Here is a 15,790-nt window from a genome sequence, read left to right as displayed (position 1 = left end):
GCTTAATCACGCCTAGCGACGGCGCCACGGGCGCTTTCCCCCTGCGCTTTGGAAGGGCGGCCGGTCGGTCCCCCCCGCCGCGCAATGGCCTGGGAAAAGGGCGGCGAGCTTAATCCTCCAGCTGAGCTGGGCTTTGTTCCGAGGTGAAAGGGAATCGGTGCGTCAGGGCCTTTATCTTTCGCTCTTCGACTGCTAAGCTAACATGCCCGCTTCATCCCTTTATGGGCCTCGGGGAGGCGAGGCATCTCGCCAGGATGGGCAAGAGGAATGGACAGGGCCCGGCTGACCGCCCTCCCATAGTTGCCCCTTCGCTGACTCAGCGCAACCTGTTGTGCTCTCCCCTTGTCACTTGGCCAGGCCAGGCTATATAATGCGGCCGGGGACCCCCAGCCACCTATCTCCAATCTTTGCCCTTGTCTGCTCCGCCAACGGTAAGTCCCTGCGCGCTGCTTTGAGGGGGTATCCTGGCACTCCTTTTTTTTTTTTTTGCGGATTCCCCCGCCTTCCCTGAACTTGGGGAAGCGCTCTTTTTTTGCGGTGGGGCGGTGGGGTTTAGGGGTGAATGGTGGTGGCGGTGGCTTTTCTGGGACGTTAAGTCTGCAGTTGGTCGGTCGGTCGGCGGAGGATCAGCGCGCTGCGCCGAGACGTGGCGCTTTCTTGGCCTTGGATTGCCTTAGAAGCCCTTTGAGAGGCGCCGGCGCTGGATGGCTGATGCTGCTGTACTTCGCTGGCTTGGGGCAGGGGTGCTGCGGTCGGAATGCAGGGGGAAGCCTCTTTCGCAACTGGACGGCTCGACCTGGAATGCCGACGGGGTCCGATGGCATTTCAACTTTCCTTTCTAATTCTTCGCGTCTCGCATATTCTCAGCAGGGCTATTAGACTATGTCGACAGAGCGAGAGAGAAGAAGCGGAGCGCCGAGGTCTGCAGGTGTGTGCGCGCCCGCATTTGAGCGCATGCCTACACTCCTCCCTATACACTTGGGATTGGGAGCAGTGGTGAAATCCAATTTTTTTTTTACTACCGGTTCTGTGGGCGTGGCTTGGTGGGCGTGGCAAGGGAAGGATACTGCAAAATCTCCCATTCCCACCCCACTCAGGGGTCAGCCAGAGGTGGTATTTGCCGGTTCTCCGAACTGCTCAAAATTTCCACTACCGGTTCTCCAGAACCTGTCAGAACCTGCTGGATTTCACCCCTGATTGGGAAGCGTGCGTAGAATTCCGCGGGTGCAAAATCTTGACACCAGGGTAGCGAACAAGGCAACCTTAAAGGAAAGGCTCTTGGCTTTGGCTTACCTTACGCAATTGGGAGGCAAGAGAAAAGTTCCTTGAATTTGGGAATTCCCTTTGGCCAGGCTCCTTCTATTCCAGAATCCTCTGGTGTTCCTCCAGATCAGGGATTTATGAATTCAAAGAAGGATTCGGGATTGCTGAAGGCATTTGGCGCCCAATTCAGAAAATTAAAATGCCCCTGCCCAAATACTATACTATACTGTATGTTCAGGCTGTCTTTGCCACATACTAAACCCTGCTCAACCTTAAACAAGTTTAAAGCATGCTGTGTGAATATAACCACTAATTCTTCAGTAGATCTAGCTAAGAGTATTGAGTGAATGCTGGCAATTTTAATCATGCTAATAAATAATGCCAACTTTTTGACTATGCTGCTCTTGAATGATACTCCTAAACATGCTCCTCAGGGTAAGACTCTCCTTCCTGTCTAATATAATTGCTGTTGGCATGTGTATGTCTTTATGGCTGAGTGCATAGCATCACAAGTAAGGTGTAATATAGTTTGATTCTGTCTTGGTGTGTTGTGTGACCTCACTTATGCTTTCTAATTCTCTGTTTATGGTTAAGCATTATGTTTGAATCCAGCCAATGGTGGCATAATCAGTAAATTAGTGTTTAGTCTAGAAAAATGAAAAATGCCTCGCATGAGAGTATCCAAGACTACTTGATGTATAAGAGCTGAGATGCCATGTCATCCAATGAATGAATCTCTTAAGGCCTTCGTTGGTGTCACACTCTTAATTACCACCTCTGTGACTTCAGTCTCTGCATGGCCAGTAGAAAATAGGGCTCCATTATGTAAATTAGTCAGGGAGAAAGATAATTAACATAAAGGGAGAAGAAAAGTAGATGAGAAGGAAGACTACTTATCTGTGCTTGCAATCCATCCAGTAGCCATGCAATCCTGTTTTGCTCAAAAACAAAGTTTTGAACAGTTTTCCTTTTCTCAGCCTCTAAGGTGTTCCCTAAGTCTTCCTTTTCTCTTTTTTGGCAATCTTGCATAATGCTTGCCACTGTTCCTCCTTGACATCTTGGTCCATAGTTGAGGGGCTTTGCCAGAAGGGACAGATGTGACTCACACATATGCATCTCTCCCCTTCTACACATACAATCTCCAGCTGCTCCACAAATGGATTCCTAACCATCCTATTCCACCTCCACAGCCAAAGATCTACCCATGACCAGCCACATGGAGAGCATGGGGCAGTTCAAGATCATTGTCTGGGAAGAAGAAAATTTCCAGGGAAAGCGTTCCGAATTCCTGATGGAATGCCCCAATGTCATGGAACGTGGTTTCCGCAAGATTCGCTCCATCAAAGTGGAAAATGGCCCGTAAGTGTTTTTGCAGTTCACAGTGTACAACGGGAAGCCCACAGCAGTTTCTGGTCTTTTCAACCAATTCTTTTTAAAAAAAGTTTATAATATGATAAAGTAAAAACTGAAACAGACTTAGGAAAGTTAAAGAGGAAAGAAGTGAAAAAAGAAAAAGAAAATAAAGATCATTGCATCCCACTTTTTCAGGGCAGTAGAATACAAAAACAGTTACAATTTCAACCTTTGGCTTTACATTTCTAAATGTTTCATGCCATGTCTCTAAGAGTGAAGTCATCCTAGTCATCAAAATCTAAAATCAAAGCTTCGTTTTTTCAGTTTTGAGTACAAAATCGAGAAGTGGTTTCCAAATGGAAACAAAACTAGTCTTTTTTTTTAATTAGAGTAGTCAATTTTGCCATCTCAGCTAATTACACTACCTTTATAGTCTTTTCAGTCAATTCTGAGAACCTTTTCAGTCAATTCTGAGAACCTTTCACATGGAGTATGGATGAATAAAGGAACAGTCATCTTTAAAGCTGATCAGGAAATTGATCGATGGAAGGAAATCTTAGAAAATCAGACATTAAAGATAGCACTGCTACAAATTTTAACAATTTGTGTTTTTGCTTACTAAATTCCTAGGTATCTTATTCTGCCATTGACACTTTAAAAAACCTCTGTTGAGTTATAGAGGTATATAAAGGTAAAGATAAAGGTTATCCTTGCAAATATGTGCTAGTCATTCCCGACTATACATGTGATATTTAAATACATCTGTAGAGGTATATAGATGTATTTAAATATCACATATGTATCATGTATATATTGCTTAATTTCTCTAAACAGAATTGAATCGTTGGAAATCACTGAGCCGTTTTTAGAATATGATCCTGTGGGTTTTGAGAAAATACTAATTCTTTTAATGAACTATTTGTAGATAGCAAAGTCAAAATATGAATTACTTTTCCAGATTACTTTTGCTTTGGTACTCTGCATTACATACTTCCATAAACAAGCTATTTAAAAGGGAAATAAATAGAAGATAAACTCTACCAAAGAGTTACACAAAGTGAGGGAAAGCGTAATTCTGTAGTAAAGCACCTGCTTTACATGCAAGGGTCACAGGTTTAATATTTTGCACCTGGGATGAGAGGCCATTCATTTGAAATAACTCTGCTTGAATTCTTAAAACTCTTCTGGCAATGAGAATCCATGTAGGTTTGAAAGGACAATAGTTTGTTTGATTGCAAAGCAACTTCTTCTATGTTTACCCCAAACATCAAATAATATTTACAGCAATCACAGTGCTGCAGAGAAGATAATCATATATGTAGGAAGTAGGGTGACCAATCTTTTTTAACTCTTTTTTTAAAAAAAAATTATTAAACATTTTTTAAAAAACAAACAAAAGGAAAGCTTTAACACTTTTTCTGTTTCAACAGTTTCACAGCCGACAAAAATTTCATAGTTATACATATGTTCCCTCCCTTATTTCTACTATATCATTTATACATATACTTCTAAACTTTATTTACATATATACATAACAATATCCGTGTACCCACTTTCATTTCTACAATTTTTGTTTCCTCATATTAACAATTATACTTCAACTCCTACTTCTACTGTATTTTAACTCTTAAAGAACATGTATGCTTTTTACCGCGGTAGTTATGTTAAAAAGAGGCACAGCAAATACTTGCTTCACCAAATAATATTTGCAGAACTAAAAAAATGTGCATTCGTTATCATTACTGTGGAGGAGAAATTGGGACAAATGTCCTATATCATATATCTTTTTTTTCCATAACTTTTTGGGTGATGCTATTAAGATTTGAGCTGAATTTGAGTTTGATTTTAGAATCTGAAACCACACGTCCTCATGCTTCCCCCCCCTCTCTTTTCTTGACCCATAGCTGGGTAGGCTTTGAGTATCCTGAATATCAAGGACAGCAATTCATTTTGGAGAAAGGAGACTATCCTCACTGGGAGGCCTGGAGTGGAAACAGTGCTTATAGGACCGAGCACCTACTCTCCTTCCGCACTATCAGATGTGCCGTGAGTGCTCTTTAAAATACTCAAAAAGTATTTTAAATACTTCAGGACCCATCCTGAATTTCTCCCATGGGCAAAAGGCTCCTTTTTGTTTAAAAAGAGGGCCACCAGACAAAGGAAGCCCAAAACATGGGAGGGGGGAATGGGGGCAAATGCTGCACTTGAATTGATCTTTTAGGAAAATAACTGCACAAAAGGGTATTGCATACTAATTTATTCCTTGAAAATAGCTAATTTGCAGGTAGAAATGGAATGCTGTCTCTGCTGGGATTTGGGCTTCGGCATTCAAACTGACGGTGCAATCATGTGCCCGATTGGGAAGGGGTTGGGTAGCAGAGCTGTCTCTTCCTCTCCAAACATATCTGCAAAGTCTGCATATTTTTTTGGTTTGTTCTGCATTGGAGGGAGGTGGAGGATAAGCTTTCATTGCCTGCAAGCAATGTTGCGGGCATTTTAGGGGAGTGGAATGAGAGGGTCACTTGTGTCCAACTTACATGTGGATCATGCGGCTGAAGTCGCTCTATTCCAAAGATGGTGGGCGCTTGAAGGAGGGAGTGGCATAGAGCATTATGAGCTCTGTGTGATCTTTGATGGTAAACTGCACCCGAGCCATGAGTTGCAGAATTAGCCCTGCTTTTAGTGGCTGTCCATCAATCATCTCAACTATTATTGGGCTTTCTATAACTTTAGTTTCTATATTATTTCTGTATCTATGAAATCAGTGGTTGCCTCAGACTCTACGATGACAGAAATTTCCACCCTCCACTTGGAATCTAAATAACAATAACAGGAGTATTTAAATAAGTTTGTCTTATCTGAACTATCCTCAAATTGTGAAAGGTCTTCCTTCAGAGTTCTTGGGAGATGTGTATGTGTATGTGTGTGTGTGTGTGGTGGGGGCTAATGAAGTTTCCTTGAAATGCTGCTTCAGACCTGGGCATTTACTGGCTACATGCTTTTTTCGTTTACAACTTCTGCATCTCGTTGCTGTGTTTGATGAAACTTCATTTGATGTTTTCACCGGGCATTATCTGGCTATGTGTCCTGGGATCCCACAGTCCTGGGGTCCCTTCTTCTTTGTTTCTCTCCTGATGACAGGGATCTCTCAGTTGCTCAGATCTCCATGGGTTCTCCCATGCTGGATTTAGAGGAAGCCACTGGGAGGGAGACAAGCTGTAGGGTTTTTTCCCCTTCCTGTCCCTTCCCTGCCTTAACTCTTCTGGTCAGCAGCCCATTAGTACACAATGCTAACATAGCTCTTCCAGGGTATTTGGGGTCCCTTGCATCATTAGCTTATCTCTTAGGTCCTCAGCCAGCCCCAGGTCAATCGGGGCTAAGTCATTCCTTCCACCCTGCATTGCCAGCAAGTAACTTAAAGTCCAAAATATATGACCTTACTCTCCTCTGTGTCTGCTTGAGCTTCCAGTTCTCTCTCCTAGCAATTACTCTCTGTATGGGATCCCCAAAGTGTCCTTGGAGTTTATGCATGAAATCCTGATAAGTTGTCCTGCACCAGTTTGTTGCCTTCCATGAGCAATATTGCCCACTTAGCTGCTGCTTTCTTTAGCAAGCTTAGCACAAAAGTCACTTTGGGTGCAATCAGTGGAAAACTCCACCGGGCCTGCCTGTCATAAACGTTTTCACATTCACATCAAATTCTGCCCCCAGCTCTGTTGCATTAGTTATATCATGGCATTCTGCAAATTGATCATTTATGCATCCACTTCTGCTGGTGTAGCAACAAAGCAGCCAGGTGCTTGGCACATAGCAGAGTTCCTTGAGGTTAGGAGGCCATTCCTGAAATTCCTCTCTTTGTACGAGACTACCAGACTTGCAAGATTGATGTCAGTTCGTCTAGGTAGACCAGACAGGAAACACCACCAGGTAAACTGGTGGTAAACTAATTCTACTTTACTGTAGAATAAACTAATTCTACTTTACTGTAAAGAATCCTGCAAGTCTGAAAGTTAAGTTCTCCCACTGCTGCTTACATTTATCTCAAAGCTAGCCAATCAGATTTTTGCCTTATGTTGTGTTAATCCTGTCCAAATTTGCCCATCCAAAAGATTACTGGGTGGGGCTAAGGTCACCTTTGTGGGAAATTTTTTTTAATGCATTCATAATAATTTAGTCTTGGGTGGAAGACAAACAAGTAAGTTAGGCACTTTGAATTTAGGTGAAAGATTTTAAAAAGACCATATTACAAAGCTACCCGAAGCAAATGACCAGTATGAGCAGGAGTGTTATTTATTAGGATTTTAAAAGGGGCATAATGGAGAGGTGTGTGTGTGTGAGAGAGAGAGTCAGAATATATAACACCCATTGCCACAAAGCTATATCCAGCACGTATCATTCCATCTCGAAAGCAGCTGCTTCAGTTCTGAACTGGGCTTTAAAATCTCTGCACGTCCCCATCTGTGGGCTTTAATAAGAACCAGCCAGATTATGTCCACACTTTAATAAAGGACTGCAAGATAGCATCTCCTTCTCGGCTGGCAGGATCACTTGGCGGAGTTCAGGCTGCAGGATGTGCAATGGAAGGAAGAGAGAGAGACGAAATGATGCCAGCTTAACCCCTTAGATCCATGGGATCCTACAAATCCTAAACACTTGAAAAAGGGCCTGGTGGCTCAGCAGACTGAAAGCATTGTGATTAACACCAGCTGTCTGCAATTACTGTAAGTTCGAATCTCACCAGGCTCAAAGTTGACTCAGCCTTCCATCCTTTCTAAGGTAGTTAAAATGAGGACCCAGTTTGTGGGGGCAATAAGCTGACTTTGTATAAATATACAAAAGTATGAAGGCTATTGCTTAACTCATTGTAAGCCGCCCTGAGTCTCCGGAGAAGGGCGGCATATAAATCAGATTTAAAAAAAAAAAAAAGTTGGAAGGCATTTTCTTCATATAATATCTGGGGCTTCAATTCCGTCCCCCCTCCCCCCTGAGAAGCAGGTTATCAGATGTTTCCATGCATGCACACTCACAATAATTGACAGAAATTCACAATAGCTGCTTGGGGAGAATTAAGGTTGTCCTCGACTTAATGACCACAATGGGGATCAGAATTTCCATGCCTAAGCAAGACTGTTATTGAGTGAGTTGCCACTCAATTTTATGACCTTTTTACCATGTTTGTTAAGCAAATCACTGCCATTGTTAAGTGAATCATGTTGTTAAGCAAATCCGGCTTCCCTGATTGACTTTGCTTGTCAGAAGCTGGCTGAGAAGGTTGCAAATTGCCTGCAACTGTTGTAAAAACAGGCTGTTGGCTATGCGCTTAAATTTTGATCGTGAGAGTGTGGGGATGCTATGATGGTCATAAGCGTGAGGATCAGTCGTAATTCACTTTTTTCAGTGCCGTTGTAACTTCGCATGGTTGCTAAGCAAATGGTTGTAAATCGAGGACTATCTGGTTATAAACACAAGTTGTTATCCAAGGAAGATGCAGAGTTAAGCTACATGAGAGTCGGCGACCTTAATTTAGAAGGAAAAAATAAATAGTCTCCATACATTAGTCAATTTTAGTCTAATATGTTGTCTGAACTTGGTCTCTGTGGATCATTTTGGATACAATGAATTGCATAAGTCCAGAAGATTAATAACATGATGGATAAATGTAGTAAATGAGCTATGAGTTAATTTGCTAGGGATTCACTTGTGCATAGCGCATTATGTATACGAAGTCTAAACTACAATTCACATAAGCCCTTATCTTCCTTTTCATTAATTCTGCAATATCTAGCTATTAGAGGGCCACTGAAATAGAAAAAAGGATTAATAGAAGGGGGGGGGGAAATGAAGATGAAAAGAAAGAATGATGAAAGTCATGGGGTAACTGATGCAGTTGTTTATCTCCAAGGAACTTTGCTTTCTCTCCCCCTCCCCCCCCATATTGACAGGGTTTATAATCCCGCTAAACCATAATGTGATTTGTTTGGTTTTTGCTTGGTTTTAGTTTTAAATGTCGAAGAATGAGAATAGCAATCACCACCACTGTCGTCCACTTAAATTATGAACTCCTGAAAGAACCTGCCAACTGCTATTGGACTGACAGATTAGACAAGCTTCCCAATTGGTTCTGACCCAGCAAAGCAATTAATAGTGCTCTGTTTTGACATAGGAGGCAGAAAGCTTTAAAATAGGGGCAAGTCTCAAAATAAGGATATGGCCTTCTCCAATCCTGCTGCCCCCAGATGTGTTCTAGGACAACACCTGTCAACATCTGTCAACATAGACAACATCTGTCTATACTGTCAGCCAGTCTAGTTGTTGAGGCTTCTGACTGGGAACTCTTGAGAGTTGAGATCCCAACACGCTGAAGGACATATTAGGAAGGGGAGGGCCAGGACAAGTCAAAGCAGTAAGCATGAACCATGTTGCCCTATCTTTAAACAAATTTGAGGAAAGATGGAAACAGATCTGGGCGCTACCAACATCCATATCTCTTTGGAGAGGCATTCCAAAAATATCTAAAAGTACAAGATGGCGAAAGGAAGCCCTGAGACTTGGAAAAACCATTGTGATCTCTTTTGCTTGTGTTTATTCCTACTCTGAGACATCTTCCACTTTATGCTATGTTGCAGAATCACAATGACAGCAGAGTGACCCTATATGAGTCAGAGAACTTCCAAGGATACAAGTTTGAGCTAACTGATGATTATCCATCATTGCAAGCCATGGGATGGAGCAGCAAGGAAGTAGCCTCTATCAGAGTTTTCTCTGGAGCGTAAGTGATGTCTTCTGTTTCTCTTGGTGCAATTTTCTGTTCAAGATAGTAAGTATCAGAGAGCATCTATTGAGTATACCTTGATTTAATAAGACCATCTGTCCTACAGTTCTGGTATCTTCTGTATATGTATTGGGCTACTTTACTCACAAGCAAAATAGCTATGATGATAGTGCACAATGATCACTGTAAATCTGAAGATCCCCAAAAGAGGAAGCTGACCTTACATTTTTCTAGCAGAGAGTTTGCTGGTCACTTTTCTCCGTAGTTTTAAATTCAGTGGTGGGATTCAAATAACTTAACAACCGGTTCTCTGCCCTAAAGAACAGCTGGATAGGCGTGGCTCGGTGGTCATGTGACCATGTGGCTCGGTGGTCATGTGACTGTGTGAGCGTGACCAACTCAATGTCACTCAGGTTGATGGGTGCTTCACCTTAGCTGTTACAATGTAATAAGGCTTAACCAGAGAGGCAGTTTCTTTAAGCAGGGCAATAAAAATTAGGCTAGAAACACCAGAATGTTTCCTTCTTGCCTTCCTTACAGGATTAGCCCTCTAAGGTGGAAAAAAACTAAATTAGTTTTCTTCCAACAACCGGTTTTCCGCACTGCTTAGAAAGTTAACAACCGGTTCTCCTGAATAGGTGCGAAGTGGCTGAATCCCACCACTGTTTAAATTCCATAATCAGATTTGGACTGGAAACAGAGGCTTCTTCTGTTTCTGATCACACATTGTATTAAGCCATAAGGGGGTTATTTGGCTTTGGCTGAGTATGTTAAACTGGTTACTGAGGTGGGTAAATTATGGTTTATGAGTTAGTATTCCTATAGTGGCTTATTTAACAAAGAACAATTATAACAAGCAATGGCTGTGTGAACTCAGAAAGCCAACTCTTTTCAAGAGACCTAAAGGAGTTACAAGGAAGTTTTCTTTCTTGTGTCAAATGTTCTCATATTGTATGAGATTAAATATATTTCTCAGTGTTCGGTGGCTGTATAAAAATCGACAGTACTGCTCTATCATATAAAAAATACGAATACAACAGATCCACAGACACAACTGATGGAATAGATCTTCCAAAATTGATTTCTGCATTTCAAAAAAGCAACAATTACTACAATGTCTCATTCCCCTACTCCCAGTCCTTTTTACGGTGTCTCTCCTTTGGGACTGGTTACCTAGTCCAAGGACTGGAGGAGTTGGGATCCAAAGGACTAAAGACAATCAAAGTGCTATGCTACTCCAACCTACCACCCTCCAGATACATTGAGATTATATCACTTAGCCTTCACAACCAATACAATTTAGGTTGTTGCACTATCAACACATTCCCAAAACACCAGCCTAGGAAAAGATGTGCTCTTCCCTTTCCAATGAAGGAACGTGTGTCAAATTGCTTATCATCCCTATGTTCTGTTTTATCCTCCTAGGTGGGTGGCATATCAATATCCAGGCTACCGAGGCTACCAATATATCCTGGAACGGGATCGACAGAATGGTGAATATCGGAAGTACACTGACTATAGCAACCAAGCCCATAGCAGCCAGATCCAGTCCATCCGCCGTGTCCAGCATTGAGCCAGGTCTTAGCAGCAGAAACAGTAGTATTATATTTCCTGTGCAACCCCCACCCTCACTTTGGCCAAGTAGTAGACCTGCACCCAGTAGCTAATAAAGGCATTTACCAAACTCCTTTTTCGTTTTGTCCATCTGTCAATGAAAACTCTGTGCCGCGATTCTTAGGATTTGCTACAGTTCTTACCACAGACTGCCGATGCGGGTCCAGTTACTTTGGAAAGTTGAAAATAATAAATAAATGAGAATCCTATTTGGTTAGCCAATCCAGGAAGGATTGGTTAAGGAAGCCCTTTGCAATAGAGAAAAGATGCCAGAATATGTATTTTTGTAAAATGTATTCTACCTCCTTCTTTCCTTCTCCTACAAAAAGAAAAAAAAAAGTAAATGCATGTTAGCACATTATTTTGAGATTGGCTCATGATCAGGACCACAAATGAACAAACAGCATTTAGCAAGAAGCTGAACTGAAAACATTTCCAAGAGGGTTAATCATATAAATCTTTTGTTGCACATACAAATAGAAAAACAAAGATTTTTTTGGCAATTTGAAGATTGATTTATTATCGCATAAACTTTAGTCAAAAGCCTCATCCTTCAGCTATAACATTGTCTGAAGAGCCCTATTAGCAACGTTGACTGGCAAATGATGTTTACTTAGTAGCCTCCTTCCCAACTGTTAAAATGATCAAGGGTGGACTTACCCAATTTGGGGTAAGGTTACCAACTTTAAAATTAAGCAGGCACAAATGTGTCCTAAATTTACTAGGTTGAATAGTTGTTAGATGTGCAGGATCAGCAGATAAAGGTTTTCACTTCTAAAAATACTGGATTAATTAAAAACAGTAACCTTTGGGAGAACTTAAGACTGCAATGAAACCATGCTCACTTATTCATACATGAATCGCTGGGCATCAGTAGCTAGTTAGACAGCCCAAGATCTCTGCAGATCCAGGCTCATTATAGCCTCTCAGTGGGCTTCCTGAGTTGGGAGGAAGTGTGGCTACTGGAAAATATGTGAACCAAATGTATACCAGTCATAGTCTCTTTCCAAACTGGAAGATCTTAGTGCTGTTCCCAGATCTGCGGTAATAACAAGGTGTACGATAATACATGATAATACAAAAAAACATACTCTGTAGATGCTCAGAGGCGGTCTCTTCATTTTTAATTTCTCTCAAGGCTGAACCGATTGGCCGCATTTCCCAGTCAATGATTTGTGGTTAAATGGCAACTGTTGAAAGAAAAGGTCATTTTTTTTGGTCACAAGTCATGCTGGCATGCTGTTTGATTTCAAGAAATGGGTTCATACAGGCTGTTTCCTACAACATTTCACGTATGTCAGCTCACAGAGCTTGGAGCATGCTTTTTGACAGGGTGAGAGAACAGTAGCTCAGGCTTTGACTCCAATGGGAAAGCTTTGCTTTCACTCGGAGAGGCATTTGTGCCTTTGCAAATCACTCCTCTTTCTGTGTGGCTTGGCAAACTACATAATTGAGTCCTGCACACAGAAGCATACCATCCCCAACAGTAGCCCTGGTTGGCTCCACCTCTCAGGCTCAGCTATGTGTTCACATCCGTCTAGATATCCGGGACTGGACAAATCTTTTGATTTGTAATGAGCCTCTCCACCCTGAATAGAGGAAGAACATGCAAACACCCTGGAATGGAGCTGGGAAATGTTCTTATTCTTTGCCCCCTTCTCCCCCGGTCACACCCAACACACACACACTACAGAACATGTAAGCAGCCCCTGCAATCCGATAGTTCAATTTTCTAACAGTGGACCGACTTTGTAACAAAAATTCCCCCCTCTGCTTAAATCTATTGCAATGTCCCACCTTAAGAATATTATTCCTGCCAAATACCTACCTGCGATTGTTGTTGGGTTGTTTTTTTTTTTAGTGTCAGTTTCCTGATCGGCAAGTAGAACATTGTCTGAATAGGAGCAGGCTTTGTTGCTAGCTCTGCACAATTCATCTTGGTGGATGATGTTTATTTATTTATTTCTTTATCGTAGTTGTATAACTAGTCCTCTCACATGAAAGTGACTCAGGCCAGCACACAACACTTGTATTACTTTAGAGTGAGCCCATCTGCCACCATCTGATGGAAATCCAATGGGACCCGAATGCAGGTGATGCTTCCAAGGCAAACCTCGTGTCCAGAAGAGGTGGAGCCACGTAATTGCATTTTTGCACCATAGACATAATGTGAGAATGCAGAAGCAACCCCTGACAACCTCAGAGCCATGACTGGAATGAAAATCCATCATTAAAACCATGGCACAGAAGGCTACAGCTTTTCTTATTATTTGATTCTCAGAGGAGATAGCCTTCAAGTTACAAATTCAGCACAAATACAGACATCCCAAACAAGTAACGAGTAATAGCTATCCCACCGTGAAAAGCTAATAAGCACCAACATCCTACAGCCCGGAGAATCTGAGATCTTAGATTAGCAATACGGACAATATTGTAAAGAAATTTACAGTTGCTTAATGCCAGCTACATTCTGCTTTCTTCATTGGTTACCACCGCTACCATTCCAAAGACAATCACTAAGTTTGCAAAGATGCTAAACTTAGTGCATGGGTTTATCTTGCTGTATGCAAAGTGATTGGTCTGCAAAGTGATGACCAGTTCTGACACCCTGCAAATGACACAAGACTACAGAAGCTTAGCCATGCTGTGTTTGTGTGTGTGCGTGGGGGGTGCACACTTTTTAAAGGAAAATGTTATCAAATAACTATTCCGAGAAGCCTCTCTGCCATTACCAGTGACCCACTAGTAGTTCAGCTAACTTGCTGGACTTACTGCGATAATGGGGTCTGGCTCAGCTAGTCTCTTTTCATTTGTCACACAGCCTCTGAAACCAAAACAGATGGCTGCCTCCTCCTCTGTATTGTTTGGCACAGACAATCTATTTTGAGGCTGTTCCTTTCCAGTCTCCAATAAGGAAGTGCCGGCTGCAGGCCTCTCCCCTTGCACAAACATTCCTCCGCACCTCCAGCCTCCTATCCAAAGCTCTGTGGTCTACCCTCCCTTCCCTTTCCAAACAGGTAGCAAACCTGCAGCTCTCTCAGCCAGGGCCACGTCAGCTTCTGTCCTAACGGTAAGTAGAAACAAGGTACCTGGTGGATTGTGCTATGGGCATATGCTCCAATGCCTGATGCGTGAGAGAAGGGAAGAGAGTTTCAGAAGGAGCCACTGCACTTTCTTGCTTCAAGAGAGAGAAAACTTCCTGGAGTAGTGCAGGTGTACAAGATTGCTTTATTCTGGTGAGAAAGGGGAGGTCAGGAAAACTGAACTGTTCTTACAGCCAAAGTGGTTTAATCTTTCATTTTTGATCTGTACATAGAGATGAAGTGCTAGCTACTGTAGCTACTTCTAACTTTGTGGGAGAGCCATAGATTATGGTTTTCTTGATCTCAACAGAAAAAAAAAAAGTTCATAAGCTGTGTAATTTATTATGCCTGTCTCAGGTTGGGCTAAGATCACCTTTCTGCCTCCCAGTGCCTCATTTCTGGAAGCTGGAATTTATCTTGCCTCTCTACCTCACTCCCCCATCCCCAAATCTCCAGATCACTCCCAGAGGCAGTCCTAATCTTCAGACTAATGGGGTTTTGGGGCAAAACAAAGTGATCCCAATTTGTTAAGATTTTAGAAAGGTTTTCTTTGACTACAAGCGTCTTACATATCCCAGGGCTCTTTCCATAATTCAGTTCATTTCCAGGCTTTTGCCATAGATACCCAGCACTTGGTTTAGGGCAGAGAATATCAGAAACGAGGTGGAGCACCAAGGAGGATTCCCTGTGATAAAGAGTCTCTTTAGCACTCCATACAACCAGCAGAAGCAAAATCCAGTTGTTAAAAGTAATATACAACTGATTTGGCTTTGGGGGCCTCAAATTTTATATTGAGATAGATGTTTGTTCATAAGGCTCCACAGTTTTATGCAGGTGATCGTAAATATTTATTCCTAACTTCTTTTTTACCCATCCTTCCTATTCCCTAGTTAATGAAAATGGTTTGTTCCAAGTCTCTGTGTTACCCCTTCATATCCTGTGCATGGGCAGCGTTCAAACAGAGAGTGCAGAACGAGCAGATGATTATTCACCAATTTTGAGGTTCTCTTCCAAGTATCTGCCTTAAAACTAAATGCAGAGAAGGGAGAATCTGTGACCTTCCAGATGTTACTCTCAGCATTCCTTGTATCAACCATACTTTGGTTGGATCTAGAATTCTGCATCTCTCTTAGAGAGCAGGTGGGATCTCCTGGGCTCCAAGCAGATCTTGAGGATGCATTGACTGCAGGGGTGGGTTCTAAATTTTTTTACTACTGGTTCTGTGGGCATGACTTATTTTGTGGGCGTGGCTTGATGGTCATGTGACAGTGGGTGTGGCTTGATGGTCATGTGACTGGGTGGGCATGGCCAACTCAATGTCACTCACATCAAGGGGTGCCACGTCTGGCCACTCCCCTCCCAGCCATTCCTTGTCACACTCAGCCTCAACGTATCTATAGTTCTGTAAAAATGTTGTTCACCTTTTTTCAACTTTATTATCTACATACTATAGATTTACTTTCATGGACCACTGAAACAGTGGTGGGTTTCAAAAATTTTTACTACCGGTTCTGTGGGTGTGGCTTGGTGGGCATGGCGTGGCTTGGTGGGAGTGACAGGGGAAAGATGCTGCAAAATCCCCATTCCCTCCCCACTCAAGGGGAAGGTTACTTCAAAATCCCCATTCCCTCCCCACCCCACTAACCTGCTCTGGGAAGGAATCAAATTCCCCCCTCTTCATTTCCCCAAATAAAATATTACTCAT

At 42.3% G+C, this 15,790-nt stretch overlaps 1 protein-coding gene across 2 annotated transcripts; it reads left to right on the top strand.

Moving 5' to 3' along the window:
- Positions 1 to 332: 332 nt before the first annotated feature.
- On the top strand, positions 333 to 11,072 carry CRYBA2 (crystallin beta A2). 2 transcript variants are annotated; one of them, XM_034433732.3, is made up of 6 exons: positions 333 to 431; positions 871 to 928; positions 2,454 to 2,622; positions 4,521 to 4,662; positions 9,243 to 9,385; positions 10,814 to 11,072. In XM_034433732.3, the coding sequence occupies exons 2-6, from the start codon at positions 883 to 885 to the stop codon at positions 10,959 to 10,961; spliced, it is 648 nt and encodes a 215-aa protein (XP_034289623.1). In that variant the 5' UTR covers positions 333 to 431; positions 871 to 882; the 3' UTR covers positions 10,962 to 11,072. The 2 variants fall into 2 exon arrangements, with proteins under 2 accessions (XP_034289623.1, XP_034289622.1); XM_034433731.3 differs by having other exon boundaries at positions 335 to 431; positions 868 to 928.
- The last annotated feature ends 4,718 nt before the right edge of the window (positions 11,073 to 15,790 follow it).

The sequence above is a fragment of the Pantherophis guttatus genome, chromosome 1 (assembly GCF_059756535.1).
Source record: "Pantherophis guttatus breed Tessera chromosome 1, ASM5975653v1, whole genome shotgun sequence".
NCBI lineage: Eukaryota > Metazoa > Chordata > Lepidosauria > Squamata > Colubridae > Pantherophis > Pantherophis guttatus.
This window is presented reverse-complemented; position numbering and strand designations above follow the sequence as displayed.